Here is a 14,598-nt window from a genome sequence, read left to right as displayed (position 1 = left end):
ATGGGGCATCCACAGCTTCTCTGGGCAGCCTGTGCCAGTGCCTCACCATTCTCTGAGTGAAAAATTTCTTCCACATATCTAATCTAAACCTACACTCTTTTAGTTTAAGGCCATTACCCCTTGTCCCATCACTCTACTCCCTGACAAAGAGTTCTTCCACAGCTTTACTGTAGGCCCCCTTTGGGTACCAGATGGCTTCAATGAGGTCTCCAGGGAACCTTCTCTTCTTCAGGCTGAACAATCCCAACTTTCTCAGCTTGTCTTAGTAGGAGAGGTGCTCCAGCCCTCTTATCAGCCTCTTAGATCTCCTCTGGAACTACTCTAACAGGCTGCTACTGCTACAAGGTCTTCCCAGAGCCTTCTCTTTTTCAGGCTGAACAACGCCAGCTCCTTCAGCCGGTCTTCAGAGGAAGATGCTCCAGCTCTCTGATCATCCTTGTGGCCCTCCTCTATGTCCTTGTGCTGGGGGCCCCAAAGCTGAACGCAGGGCTCCAGGTGGGACAAGAGCAGAGCGGAGGGGGACAATCACCTCCCTCACCCTGTTTGCCACACTGCTTTTGATGCAGCCCAGAATACAGTTGGCTTTCTGGGCTGCAAGCACACACTGCCAGCTCATGTTGAGCTTTTCATCCATCAACACCCCCAGGTCCTTCTCCTCAGGGCTGCTCTCAACCCATTCTCTGCTCAGCTTGTGCTTGGGACTGCCCTGACCTAGGTGCAAGACCTTGCACTAGGCTTTGTTGAACTTCATGAACGTAACAAATGGGTGATTTTATTTCCTAAATCACAGGGGAATCAAAATCCATTTTCCGAAAGCTCATTTTGCAGCAAGGCAGCATTATTCTCTGTGGGTCCCCTGCTTCACCTATAAAGTCACTTCTGTTAAGAATTCATTGTTTTACACTCAATCATGACCAATTTTATTTTTTGCAACATTTTGAATTTTAGAAATACAATCCAGTCCCTCTTCCTTTTCCTTTCTTTACTGAAAGGGTTGTTAGGTATTGGAATGGGCTGCCCAGGGAAGTGGTTGAGTCACCATCCCTGGAGGTCTTTAAAAGTTGTTTAGATGTAGACCTTAGTGATATGGTCTAGTGATAAGTGGAGCACTTGTTGGTGGTAGGTCAGAGGTTGGACTCGATGATCTTGGAGGTCTCTTCCAACCTAGATGATTCTGTGATTTCTCTCCCCTAACCACGAAGTTTACTCTTTTTACATAGAGAGATGTAACTAACCAACCTCTGGGTCAGATATAAGCCTTTACCTTCAATCAACAGTTAAGGCTTACGACATGACCAGAACAAGTTATGTAATTAGGTGTGTCGAGCATCTTGCATCTTGTCAGCCTTCATTAAACAGCAATGCTGATTAAGCAATCGCAAAGAAGAGAAGTATGATTAATCCAGAAGGTAAAAAACAAAAGATTACCACCTTGTCTTTTGATTAAAAAACAACAACAAAAAAAAAGAATTATCTTCAGCTTTTAACACACCCGTTGAATGAACACATAACATCTAAAAACACTTCAAGTAGTTGCTAGTTTTCCGTTTTTATTTAGGATGTGTTCACGCCTAGTTAGCTGTAACAAGGGACCCCGAACCTTTTGGGCCGTCGGACCACTACCAACGCTCAGCCCCCCTCGCCGGCTGGCAGCGCTCACGGGACCCCGGCAGTTTTATGGATGCAGCCCTCCGGGGCCCGACCAGCGGCTACCTGGAGGCCGAGGCCACGCAGACAGGCGCACGCACACACCCCGGCACGGCCCGGGAGAGGGCACGCTGCCTCCGGGGCAGCCCCCGTTAGGAAATCCACGGAAAGGCGCGGAGCGGGCCGGGGAAGCTCGGGGGACCGAGGCCGCACCGAAGCGCGACCCCAAGCAGCGGGGAGCACCACCGCGGGCAGCGGCGGCTCCGCCGAGCCCTACCCCGGGACCCTGCGAGCAGAGAGCAGCCCCTGCCTGCCGCCGCCACCGCCACCGCCACCGCCCGCCCTACCTGACTGAGACCGCCGCGGAGCCGCCGCCGCCGCCGCCCCCAGCTGGCGCTGCCCAAGCAGAGGATGCCGGGACAGAGCTCCCCTCGGGGCCCCGGGGTGTGCCGGGAGCCGCGCGACATGCTGGGACTCGTAGTCCGCCGCGAGGCCCGCGTCTCTTTCTCTCTCCCCGCCCCTGCGCGTCTCCCGGTTCCAGGCACCGGAGACGCTGGGCGAGGCTGCGGGCATCGCCTGGCAGCGGCCTCCGTTGTCGCCGCCGCCGCCCTGGCGGAGCGGTGAGGCCAAGGGGCGGCCCGAGGGGCTGCGGCCGGGGCCGGCGCTGCCGACGGCCGGGGGGAGGCGGGCGGAAGGCGGCTGGGGCCGGGGGACCAGCAGGGGGGGCCCTGCTCCTCTCCCTGCGGAGGTGTCTGGGGGCCGTTGCCGTGAGCGGGTCGGGCAGTCCGTGAGTTCCGCAGGGTCTGAAACGGGGGCAGGGCGGGGACGTCCTGCAGGGACGGCGGTCGGTCTGTCCCTGCGGCATCTCGGGAGGGAGTGTGGCAGTTGGAAGGAAATGGGGGCCCTGCACAAGGAGCTCTGTGGTGGGGATGTGGTGCTCTGTAGAGCTAGTGTATTGGAGCTAGTCTGGGTGACCTAGTTTGGAAATCCTAGGTAGCTTAATCTAGGTGAGCTCCGCTAAACTAACAGAAAGTTAGTGCGTGTCCCACCTGTCTTTGCTGCTTCTTGATATTCAGTCTCGCTCAAGTATCTGTGACTGTGATATGCCTTCTACACACCATTATGGAAGAGGAGCAGGTGTTTGTGTTGATGCCCAGTGTCCCTGGGATGGTGAGGAATCTCTGTGGTGCTTGGGCTGCCTCTGCTTTGCACGGTCTCTTGTAGGCCCTCCTGAATATCCTATCAAGTTCTGATAGTATGTGAATGTGCCCAGCACTCCTATTTTATCAGTACTCACAGAACTTTATAACATCAGGCTATTTTTTGTATGTTTGGTGCCTAAAGAAAGTCAAGAAAATGTTGTGATGGCTACCATTAAAAGCATATATGTTTCACATTTTTTAGAGCCCTGATCTCCTTGTTTCACCTCACAGACCTTCTGTCAAATAAAAGCACACATTCTACCAAGCGGAAGGAATCAGCTAAATTTTAGGAAGAATTCACTTCCCTTTTATTGTCCTCCAATATGCATATACTGTAAAACATACTCCACACTTCACACTTGTGCCCCCCCTATATCTTACTGTAGATGGTCTCCCAACAATTTTGATTATTTTGTTTATATCTCTCTTCCTTTTGATACCGTTTCAAGACTGATACTTTCTTAAAGACATTTTATAAGTTAAGGAAAAGGAATTTTAAATGAGAAAGGTAAGGAAAGATCAACAGTTGTAAGGTTGTGCTTTTACTCTCAGAATAGATTTGATAGTCATATATTTATTTTCTACGTCTCATTAAATGTTGAAAACTATATTAGTGTTAAAAATATATTAGTTAATCCAAGTAGCACTGGATGAACTGAAAAACTGAGAATACCAAGACCAGTTATGCACCTGCATGTAATTTTCTTGTATTTTCCTTTGTCATCTACAACAAAACAGAAAAGCAATTATGTATATATAATAATAGAATAGTTTGGGTTGGAAGGGACCTTAAAGAACACCCAGTTCCAATCCCCCTGTCATGTGCAGGGACACCTCCCACCAGACCAGGTTGCCCAAAGCCCCATCCAGCATGGCCTTGAACACTTACAGGGATGGGGCATCCACAGCTTCTCAGCCTGTGCTTCACCATATTCTGAATAAAGAATTTCCTCCTTATATCTGATCTAAACTTACCTTCTTTTAATTTAAAGCTATATCATCCTTACCAAGTCATGTTTTTTATGGAATGTGAGGTTTCTAAAACATTTAATGAACACTGAAGAAATGATAAATACAGGGGGCTCTGAAGTAATTCGCATATTCAAAGAAGATGAGGAAAGGGTGATTTTTCTCTTCCCTTAGGGGTAAAGGTAGATTTCAGAGTTTTACAGCTCTTCTCTCAGGTTGCTCAGGAATATGTTCTGTGAAAGTAATACCTGTTCAGACTTTCATTAAAGGTGGAAGTTTCAGTTGTTGAATGTTTAAATGATGAACAGTGAATGAGGGAACAGATCTTGAGATACGCTTAGCATAAACCTTTGTTATGGTTATTGATTCAGCTTGATTTTTTCCAGTAAAATATATATCCTTTTTGCATCATCAAGTTTATTGAATATTAATAAATTAAGCGTCCTAGTTGGTTTTATTATTGTTTTCTTAATTTTCCTAACCATTTATACTATATTTATAATTTAAGGGCAACATGTAAATAAATTTTTGAAATGTGACAGAATCTGCTTTTTAAGGTTTGGCAATATAGGTCAGAGACAGCTCTGAAAAACATAATAATCCAAGTCTTCCAATCTCTTTTGTCTTTTTCAGGCATTGCATTGACTTCCAGGTACATGACAAGTCACCGTCACCTATAGCATCTGGCTGGTAAGCAGTAGAGTAGAACAAAACTGTGCATTACTTCCAATTTATATATTTGTCAGTTTGCAGTCCTGTCTCAATTCAAGTATTCTAATCAAAAGGAAAGGATGCTTAATGCAAGAGTTTAGTATCTTAGAAATTAATATCAAGAAATGGACACTTGTAGCATCAGACTGAAGCAGGTGTTGGTTAAATATATAGGAAATAACAATTTTATCAATATAAGGAGATTTTTATCATGGAAGGGCAGATTCAAGAGAAATTGGGAAGAACTGAATAACATTTAGAAGTGAAAATTGAGGTTTCACATGCATCTTGATGTTCAGGGTTTGAATCACAAATTCTTTGATTTTGCATGATCTAATTTTAACTTAAAACATGGTTTCACTATAGTCTACGTAGACTATAGTCTACTTATTTACAACGGAGCAAAATGTGAACTGAATGTTAATCAGTACATTTATTAAAAAATCCATATGGTTATTAATATCATTTTGTGTTGTTCACTAGCCTCCTTTAAGTCATATGATAAACAACTGATGGGCAGTGCTAATGTCTCATAATTGTTATTTCTATATTTTTTTTTCCAAGAAAATACTATAAAATCAATATGGCACCCATTTTAGATTGGAAGAAGCTTATGAGAGTTGATCCAGATGCTTTGCCTAGTCAAGAGGAACTGGCAGACAGATTGCTAGAGACTGTGTCCAAGGTACTCAAGGGGAAAACAGAACATACTAGTTTTGCTATGCATTCTCCTCTATACTCTCTTGTCTGTCACATACATAAATGCTTATTTTCTGAATTTCATCGATATTTGTATAAAAACACTGTTGTCTCTTTAGGTTGATGGGAAAAACTTGAAAAATGAAACTCCTGAACAGTTGATACATCTTTTTAAAATTACTCAGTCACTAATGAAGGTTTGTATTAATCCTCACTTACTACAGTTCCGTAGGTACATCTGCTTATTTTTTATTTCAATGAAAACGTGATTACTTTTTTTTTTTTTTCTCTCTCTTTTCTTGAATTAAGTGTACTGGTTACTCTTAACAAGGATTTGTGTACTAAATGTGTGCGTGCAACAGAGTAACTGTTTGCAGCAGCTGGGGTTATGGCATGTACCAGTGGGAAGTGAAGTGAATGGGTGAACGTAGTTATGTAGTTAGGGAATCTTAGTTTTACAGGTAATGCAAAGATATTTCACAAATAAGTTAGATGTAGTAAGTAATTTATTATGATTTTAACTTTAATCAAAGGTTTTATGGTAGGGTGATGTTTTGGAGTAACTTTAAAACTGTCACTGCAAATGTAAGAAACTTGTCTACCCTAAAACTGGTCCTGTAAGTCTATTGCATTTTGTATTTACTCATAAACATACCAAAATCAAGAAATAAAAGCTGCACAGGTTAGCACATTGGTTTTATTTTTATTTTTTTTTAATTATTATTTTTATTTTTTATCACTATTCTCAGCTACATGCTTTTGAATGTTTAGATAGCTGCTTAGAATAAATTACTAAAGAAAATATTTCAACGGTCTGAAATTCTTAATTGTAGGGAAAATGAGCGGTTTCCTTTGTTTGAAAAGAAAAATGTTCTTTTGTAAATGTTTTCATACTTCTAAATGCATGGTCCATGAAATACTCTTTTAATTTATGTTAGTAAATCTTTTTTCTTTGCTTACTATGCTTTTTTTGCCAGATGAAAGCTCAAGAGGTGGAGCTGGCACTGGAGGAAGTTGAAAAAGCTGGGGAAGAACAAGCCAAATGTGGTAAGTAAACCTTAAGCTATTCATAAATGATTTGTTAAATATAATGTATTTGTTTCTTTTTAATTTAACAGAGTGAATAAAATACTGACTGATAAAAAGTCAGTTGCTTCAGAGGGGCCAAATATTTAAAGGCTGCGAAGTTAACATTGTTGCTTTATGTACTTTGCTGGTTAATTCTCTGTGTCTACTCTATTTTAACAGAAAATCTATTTAAAACAAAAATGATGAAGCTGGAAAATGAATTAGAGGTATGTTTTAAAATTTTGTTTATAGAATGCTGCTTTTTATATTTTTTACAATACTGTTTTAAATAGCTAAGGAAACATAATAGCCATAAGCTTTATTTAATTCTTTTTACTAGCTTATGAATATTTACCAGCCTCCTTTTTAAAAAGACTTGTATCTACAATAAAATTGTCTTTATTTGAATAAATCTTTTTTTTTTTAATTAATTCTTTTTTATCTTTTTTTCAAAAAAGAAGCTAGTGAGACCTTCCTGTTGCTTTTCTTGAACATTAGGCTTAGTATCCCTCCCCTCCCGCTATTTTAAAGAACAGTACTATATTTATTGTATCGTTTTAATGCTCTTAAGATGGCACAAAGATCTGCTGGTGGTCGTGATACTCGCTTTTTGCGTGATGAGATCCGCCAACTGGAGAAACAAGTAGAACAAAAAGAGAGACAGTTAACAGAAATAGAAAAGGAATTGGAAAAAGAGAAGAAAGTGAATGAACAGGTAAGAATGGCTTGAAATCTCTAAACCAGTTCTGGAACTGTGTTTGAAAATTTCATGTTTTGAAAAGAGCCTCTGAAATCTAAAAAAAATAAAAAATAAAAATAGGACCACTGTGCATTCATTTTCTGTTTTGTTTCTGGGTTCGTTGCTTTCATAGTTTACGTATATAGTATACATATGCATGTATATTGCTAACAATACACACACACACAATAAGAATTTTATCATCTTATTCTAGCTTTCTCTTCGAAATGAAGATACAGAAAATGAAAACATCAAATTAAGGAGAGAGGTTAGTAAAGAATTAATACTGATAAACAATATATATTATTAGTTTTCTACATATTTTGGGGGAGTGATATGGTATTTAATTCTGTTCTAGATTATCTCCTAGGTACTGGTACAAATAGATTATTAGATTTTAATCAGATTTCACAAATTTATCATAGATCTGTTCAAGGGAAACTTAGTTCATTAAGGTTAGGAGCTGTCTATGCTTGAATTTACACAGCCCTAAAATACTTCGGCTTTGGACTTTGTCTTCTTGAGCAGTTAGTATTTTTCATAAATTCTATTGACAAATAGATTTGATGAATAGTGGACAGGATTTGGTTTAAGCTTGCTGCTTTTGCTAAGATAATTTTTTTACAAAAAGTAGCTAATATAAGAACAAATTAAAGATAGAGTTAACATTCTTTAATACTTTTTTCTTAAATCAGTCTCTTAAAACATTTTTTCTGGTTGCTTTTATACCTTTATTACCTCTAATCTTGGTCTGTGGCAGAATAAAATGGACAGCAACAATTGCAATTAATGTTCTGGTGGAACCTTGAGAATTCCTCAGATGTGCCCATTTACCTACATGCATGTATGTATGCATATACACACATGCACAGGTATATGGAAAATTTTCCTTTGTTTGGACTTTATGTTGATTCCTATTTAGAATTCTAAAACAAAGATAATCTAATATTTTTCATGCTTTATTTTCTTGGTCTTGTTCTCTCCTTTTTAATCTGAAGAAAAAACAAATAAAGAAAAAGGTGAGGCTTCTTAAGTTTTTAAAAGCAGACAGTAGGAATTTGTATGGTGTTTGTCTTAGCTCTTTGTGTTAGCTTATTAGAAAAGCAACAACTTTGTCTTCAGCTCTTCAAAATAGATTTATTTTTTGATTGCTTTCTGTGCAGAATGAACAATTACGTCAGGATGTAATTGACTATCAGAGGCAAATAGATTCTCAAAAAGAAACAGTTCTGTCACAAAGAGGAGATTATTCTGATTACAGATCTCAGTTGTCCAAAAAGAACTATGAGCTTGTCCAGTATTTGGATGAAATTCAGGTAAAATGGATGCTGTTGAGTATGTCTTTCTGACAATAGTATTTTTCATAAAGCTATGCCAATTTACAGACTAAGTGACACGGGGCAAGGGAATATCTAATGCATTTGGGTTCTGTGATTCATAAACTCTCAATCTGTGAATGTCTGAGGTAGTGAAGTTACTGACACGGGTCTTTTAGAGTAATTTTTTAGCACTTAGTCATTAGGATTTGTTGAAATTGAGGATCCAGAGGTGAAATGCTCTCTTCTGTGCTAATTTATACTTTCTAGCATTACATTTAAGGTAGCTTTCAATTACTGGTTATTCAGGTATTAAGATGCATACTTTTTAAAAGCAGTTGCTTTAATTCTGCAGAATTTGACTGAAACTAATGAGAAGTTAGACATTCAAAACCAAGAAATGAGAAAGAATCTTGAGGAATCAGTGCAAGAAATGGAGAAGATGACGGATGAATATAATAAAATGAAACTAATTGTGCAACAATCTGATACTGTTATGGATCAGTTAAGAAAGGAGAAAGAACAGTACAAATTTCAAGTAAGAACTAACTTATATTATTGAATATATTTTTTTGCTTTTATATTGTATCATCATATTTTTCTGTAAATTCAAAAATGTTCAACAACTCCAGTTAAAGCACACTGCTGAAATACTTACTAAAAATAATGTGATATTTAACCTTGATGCAAATTTTAAAACTTCATTGCAGATCACAAAATACTTTCATAAAGAATGTTAGAGTTCACGTGTTCTAGGAACCAGAACTATACCTTGCTGCCATAATGCTTTTCTGCTAAGTTGTATGTGTGCATTTGTTTGTGTGTGTGTATGTGCATGTTGTTTAAGCAAAACACTTTTGTGATACCATATTGATCCAAATTGCATCTCTAGGTCCAGGAGCTTTCAGACCAGCTGAAAGCAAAGAATGAGGAAGATGATCCACTCATGGCAGCTGTAAATGCAAAAGTTGAAGAATGGAAGGTACTTCTAATACTTCTTCGCTAATTTTTAGGAATTGCTTCAAGTATTCTGATGGTATTTTATCTTCCTTTTCAGAAAATCTTAGCTTCAAAAGATGATGAACTCATAGAATATCAGCAAATGTTGTTTAACATGAAAGAGGAAATAAAAATGGCCCGTCTTGATGTAGACAGAAACAGTATACTGGCCCTTCAGCAGGTACAGTCCATGTGATAAATTACACACACAGAAATTACCATTCTTTAGGTAAGCTAGTGACCAAGTAATTTAGTCTTTCCTAGTTTGCAAAGACCAGAATCTGTGTCGTTTGAGAATTACAAGGCAGATTGATTTATTCCACTATGAGGTTAGCTTAATATCGCACAAATGAATGTTCCCTTTCTGTATAAATGGAGCTTTTGGTAGTTGGTTCTGTTACTTTCATATTTATCTTTTCTAACTATTACAAGAATGACTGTTTTAACACCTAAGCATCCAGAATATAATGCTGTTAAATTACAGTAAATTGGTAAGTTAAGGAAAAGTCTTACTTAGAGGTTTTAACTTTTGTGTCCTCTTGTCTTGCTTGGTGCTATACCGTTCAAGTTTGTGGTTCAGCATGTTATAGAGCTAGCTGAATTAAGTGCCTCTTTTATTAATCTCAAATTAGATAATTCTTCATGATCTTATATTTCCCCACTTTATTGAAAAACTATAAAACATTCAAAAAATCTCACAGCCCTTTAGGAGCCCCAATATCAAACAATATGCTTTCCATAATGTATACATATTAGAAGGATTTCCAGCCTTCTTCAAGTGTTTTTTGAATAAATGTATCATTACGTATAGTCTTACAGAAAAAAAAAAGTATTAAAAACAAACAAAAAAAATTAAGTTCCAATTAGCCTCTGTTGATCAGAAGGCAAAAGCATCTGAAAAGATCTTTGATAAGCAGTTATGCAGTCTGTTTTTAGCTGACTAGATTTCTGTAAAAGTTGCTTTTTTGGATGACAGTCATGAGCATGTTATTCTGAACAGTTTTATGGAAATAAGCGTATTTTTAAATAAGGCTTTTAAAAATTAAATCAAGTTACAGCATTGTGTAGTAACACAAAATGGATCAAACTTGTTATGGTTCAATATATATTCACATATGAAAGGGTTATAGTTAGGTCTTTACAATTTTGCTTATTTTTTTTGTAATTATTTTCTGAAACTTTTTTCCAAGTCTATTTTTTCTTTTTATATATGTATTTATTCAGTGTCAGTGTGATAGTGTTGTGTGAATGCTTTATTTTTACTCTTTCTTTTATTTTTCCTGCTTTGCCTTTATCTATCCAACTTCTAGATAATATCTGAACTCTATGTTGTAAGTACAGTATGTTTGCTTGTTATATAATTTTATTGGGTCTTTTTATTAGCTGCATTTCATTTCTCCATTTTGATTTTGAAGCAATGTGGTGTTCTGTATTGGTAGTTTCCCTGTCAGTAGAAAAATTTATGGAGCTTTTTTTTTTTTTGTGTGTGTGTGTGTGTGTAATGTGCCAAAGTGAGATGGTCAGTGAAGAATTTCTTCGTCTTTTTTTTTTTTTTTTTTTTTTTTTTAGGGTGTGCAAGAACGAGATGCTCAGATAAGACTTCTTACTGAGCAAGTCGAACAGTATACCAAAGAAATGGAACAAAATGCGTTTCTTATTGAGGAATTAAAAAATGATCTCCAAAAAGATAAAGGTAAGTTTTATTTTAAAGTATATTTAAAAGAAAATAAGAAGCAAAAAAATTGCCATATATTCTTTATTCTTTAGAAATACAGAAAAATGTTTGCCATATTTGAGTAATACTACTCCAAAATTTTTGTTCCTTTCCATTTATCAAGTATGCAAAATGGTTTAAATTTATTTACAGTACTCCAGTGGGTTTTAGAGGTAATATAGTGCCTAATAAAACTATACCTGTATAGTTAATTAATGTTACATATATATGTAATAATCTTATATATTACATACTTTATAGGTTAGAGTATAAGATATGTCTCAGCTCAGCTTTGTAATGAGTTGCAAATGATTGCTAACATATAATTCAAAACAAATTCCCTTTTGTGCATACTTGAGGGTTGTTTGATTGAATGATTAAAAAAAAAAACAATAATATATAGTCTTTTTTAATTACTTAATTGAGAGCAGATAATGAAGATCTTTATAACATCATGTGAAGTGTTTCTTGCTGAGACAGCAAGAATTCTTGGTTGAATTGTTGATCAAGGTTTATCTTTCCAGGTCTCTCAACACTTGCTCAGCAGAATCGTTTAGGAGAAATGCAGGAAAAGTTAAACTTGCTAGAAGAGAGAACAAAGGAGGCTGAGAAGTCTGCAGAACTAGCTGAAGCAGATGCTAAAGAAAAGGACAAAGAACTTGTTGAGGCTCTGAAACGAATGAAAGACTATGAACTGGTAAATAATTTGTCAGAGTGGACAGGCTATTTCATCGTATTTTTAGCAGATCATTTTCTGCTTGCATTTTTATTGACATTGTTCTAATTAGAACTTAAATGAATGACTTCTGATGCTATTTTCTTTTTCTTTCATTATGCCTTTAGAGGTTACTGATTGCATGTTTGTTAACCATACTTAACTTTTGCAAGTTAACAATTTTAGTATATGAGTAGGGGCTTCTGAAGCACGTTGAACATTAATTGAATTAACAAGATAGGATTCTTCAAAGAATCCTGTAATAAGAGGGTTCAATATTGAAATATGTGGAGCTTACTGTGTAATCAGAAGATAGGTTTGTAGGAAGTGATTTTATTCAGCAGCTCTGTTTGCAATAAGCACAGTGCTTACAGACTGGAAAACTTTTTTTTCTTATTAAGTAAGGTTTTAATGATTTGTTAATTTAAATAGTATGTATTAAAAATATTCAGATACCTCAGAAATTGTGTGTACAGTGAGCATAAAAAAGATAACATAAAAAAGATTAGCACTCTTTTGGTGAAATCTCTATTTATGATAAGTGGATTTCAAAGGTATTTTGGAGTTAAGCAAAACTGAAAGTCTTGGTGTCCTGCATTGCAATCATGAAAAATCACAGATAGTATGGCATTTTTTCTAGAAAATGTTGTTTGTGTAAAAAATAGGCATTGCAGTTAGGAATTACTGAATGCCATGGTCAGAAAAATGAATATGCTTTGCTTTAGTGGACATTGAGTCAACTCCTTTGAATCCCTATAATCTTCAGGATTTTTTTCACTTTACTATTGTCTTTCCATAATTTATCAGCGGTCTCCTATGCTTGTTAGTATAAGTTTTCAATCATAATATTTTCTTCTTGTTTTGTTTCCAAATAGTGTCATCAACTTTGTAAGGATGAAACACAGATTCATAATTTATTTTTCCATGCGATCTGTTTATAATTCCCATTTGGATTTTTACAGGGAATATATGGTTTGGAAGAGGCTGTTGCTGAAATAAAGGATTTAAAAAAGCAAATCAAAATAAGAGATCACGAGATTGAAACGTTAATTAAGGAAGTCAATAAACTTGAACTGAAAATAAATGATTTTCTTGATGAAAATGAAGAGCTTAGAGAGCGCTTAGGTATGGTGTATCTGTTATATTTTCAATTTTTTATTGTGTAAGAATTGAAATAACATTGTGTCATGGACATTTTTACTATACCAAGTAACAACTTGGTATACTTATGTATTATATTAGCAGACTAATACTTATGTATTACTTATACAGACTAATACTTATGTATTAGTCTAATACTTATGTATTAGTCTGCTAATATTTGCAAGTAGTTTCAGTTAGGATAAAAAGAGTGTATGTACATGTCTAAAGTTTAGCTTACAGGTTGCCTTGAGTGTAGAAAGCAGGGAAATAGGTTCCATGTTGCTTTTTTTGTTGTTTTTGATTCCTCCTTGATTATAGATTACTTACTTAGCTTCATAATACAGTATTTGGAAATCATACATAACTTATTGAAATTGTAATGCTAGATTGAAAACAGAGAGAAAAATTCAGAAGCTTATTTTTACATAAAGAAATCTAAACATAAATACAGTTAGTTTTAGGCAGTATTTTATTGTGGTTTGTTTATTTTTTAGTAACTAATGTAAAATGGTGCTTTCTTCTGCTGTTATTATGCAGAGCACGATGTGTAGAAATATGTGTATATTTAACCATCAGCACATTAGGTTTTTTTGTTCTACTTGACTGATTGTGTTGTTACTTAAATGGGCTACCTACTAATGACCATTAACATTAATGTTCCTCACAAATGAGTGATTATGCATCATATACTGTGTTTCAGGTCTTGAACCAAAGGCAATGATTGATTTAAGTGAATTCAGAAACAGCAAAGTACTAAAACAGCAGCAATATAGAGCTGAAAACCATATTCTTTTGAAAGAGGTAAGTGATAAATCATATTTTTGTGTAAGACCTACATAATAAAACTGCATTTGAATGGAGTGAAATACTTGTCTGTTAAATAATATGCAGATTGAAAGGCTAGAAGAAGAAAGAATTGAATTGAAAAAACAGGTTCGTAAGTTGGCTCAGGAGAAAGGAAGAAGAGTTGCAACAAATGGTAACATATTTTTTTATAAAATACTCTTCAAGAAAATTCTGTCTGTAGTTACTAATATAGCTGTATTTTGTCTATTAATTCGCTTAAATTATAAGACAAAATAATTATCACTGAATCTGTAGGAAGAGGTGAGTGGTTTTGTATTTCTGTATTCTTACAGCCCCGTAGCTTTTTGACTTGTGTTGGCTAGTAACGCATCACTGAGAGTCATGCCATTGTCTTGTAGTTCTTAGATATGGAATGATCTCACCATGATTTCCAGTAAATCTTTGTAATGGATTTGTTTCAGAAAACTTAAAAATTTAAATTCTGTGCCACCTAGGCAAACATAATCTACTCCAATGGAAAAGTTTACAGCTTCTTACCTTGCAGGTAGTTGAAAAATAGCACTCATATATAGTAGCTTGAATATATTCCTTTGTTTGAAGACCTCCCCCAAAAAAATCATGATAATTTATTGTACATTTACTTGCAATTAGCATTGGACACTGCTGACATGCAGATAACGGATAGCTTTACTGAAGAGAAGTGGTTGAATAAGAGGAAGCTTGATTTCTTGGACACCCATGATATTGCTGAAGTAAAGGCACAGGTAGGTTCATAAACCAAGTTCATAAGCATTTATTGTATTTCTGTTTCAAATAAATATAATATTGGTTTGTAAATATATTTTCAATTATTTTTATAAGCTTTTATT

At 36.3% G+C, this 14,598-nt stretch overlaps 1 protein-coding gene across 5 annotated transcripts in view; it reads left to right on the top strand.

The window, feature by feature from the left end:
* The first annotated feature begins 2,375 nt into the window (after positions 1–2,375).
* The window catches only part of CEP290 (centrosomal protein 290), a 55,250-nt gene continuing 43,027 nt past the window's right edge, over positions 2,376–14,598 (top strand). For 4 of the 5 annotated variants that reach the window (XM_084506246.1, XM_084506245.1, XM_084506244.1 and 1 more), the window contains exons 1-18: positions 2,376–2,434; positions 4,452–4,508; positions 5,094–5,214; positions 5,348–5,425; positions 6,206–6,275; positions 6,477–6,523; positions 6,868–7,011; positions 7,250–7,303; positions 8,199–8,351; positions 8,707–8,889; positions 9,244–9,333; positions 9,409–9,531; positions 10,920–11,043; positions 11,589–11,761; positions 12,742–12,904; positions 13,623–13,723; positions 13,814–13,901; positions 14,381–14,493. In XM_084506246.1, the coding sequence (XP_084362372.1) occupies positions 5,113–5,214; positions 5,348–5,425; positions 6,206–6,275; positions 6,477–6,523; positions 6,868–7,011; positions 7,250–7,303; positions 8,199–8,351; positions 8,707–8,889; positions 9,244–9,333; positions 9,409–9,531; positions 10,920–11,043; positions 11,589–11,761; positions 12,742–12,904; positions 13,623–13,723; positions 13,814–13,901; positions 14,381–14,493 (1,806 nt within the window). In that variant the 5' untranslated portion in view covers positions 2,376–2,434; positions 4,452–4,508; positions 5,094–5,112. Of the gene's footprint in view, positions 2,435–2,630; positions 2,818–4,451; positions 4,509–5,093; positions 5,215–5,347; positions 5,426–6,205; positions 6,276–6,476; positions 6,524–6,867; positions 7,012–7,249; positions 7,304–8,198; positions 8,352–8,706; positions 8,890–9,243; positions 9,334–9,408; positions 9,532–10,919; positions 11,044–11,588; positions 11,762–12,741; positions 12,905–13,622; positions 13,724–13,813; positions 13,902–14,380; positions 14,494–14,598 lie in introns of those variants that run through there. The other variant, XM_084506242.1, reaches the window with a different exon arrangement.

The sequence above is a fragment of the Aythya ferina genome (assembly GCF_964211825.1).
Source record: "Aythya ferina genome assembly, chromosome: 1".
In the NCBI taxonomy this organism is placed as follows: Eukaryota; Metazoa; Chordata; class Aves; order Anseriformes; family Anatidae; genus Aythya; species Aythya ferina.
Note: the sequence above shows the minus strand (reverse complement) of the source record. Positions and strands in the feature narration are given on the sequence as shown.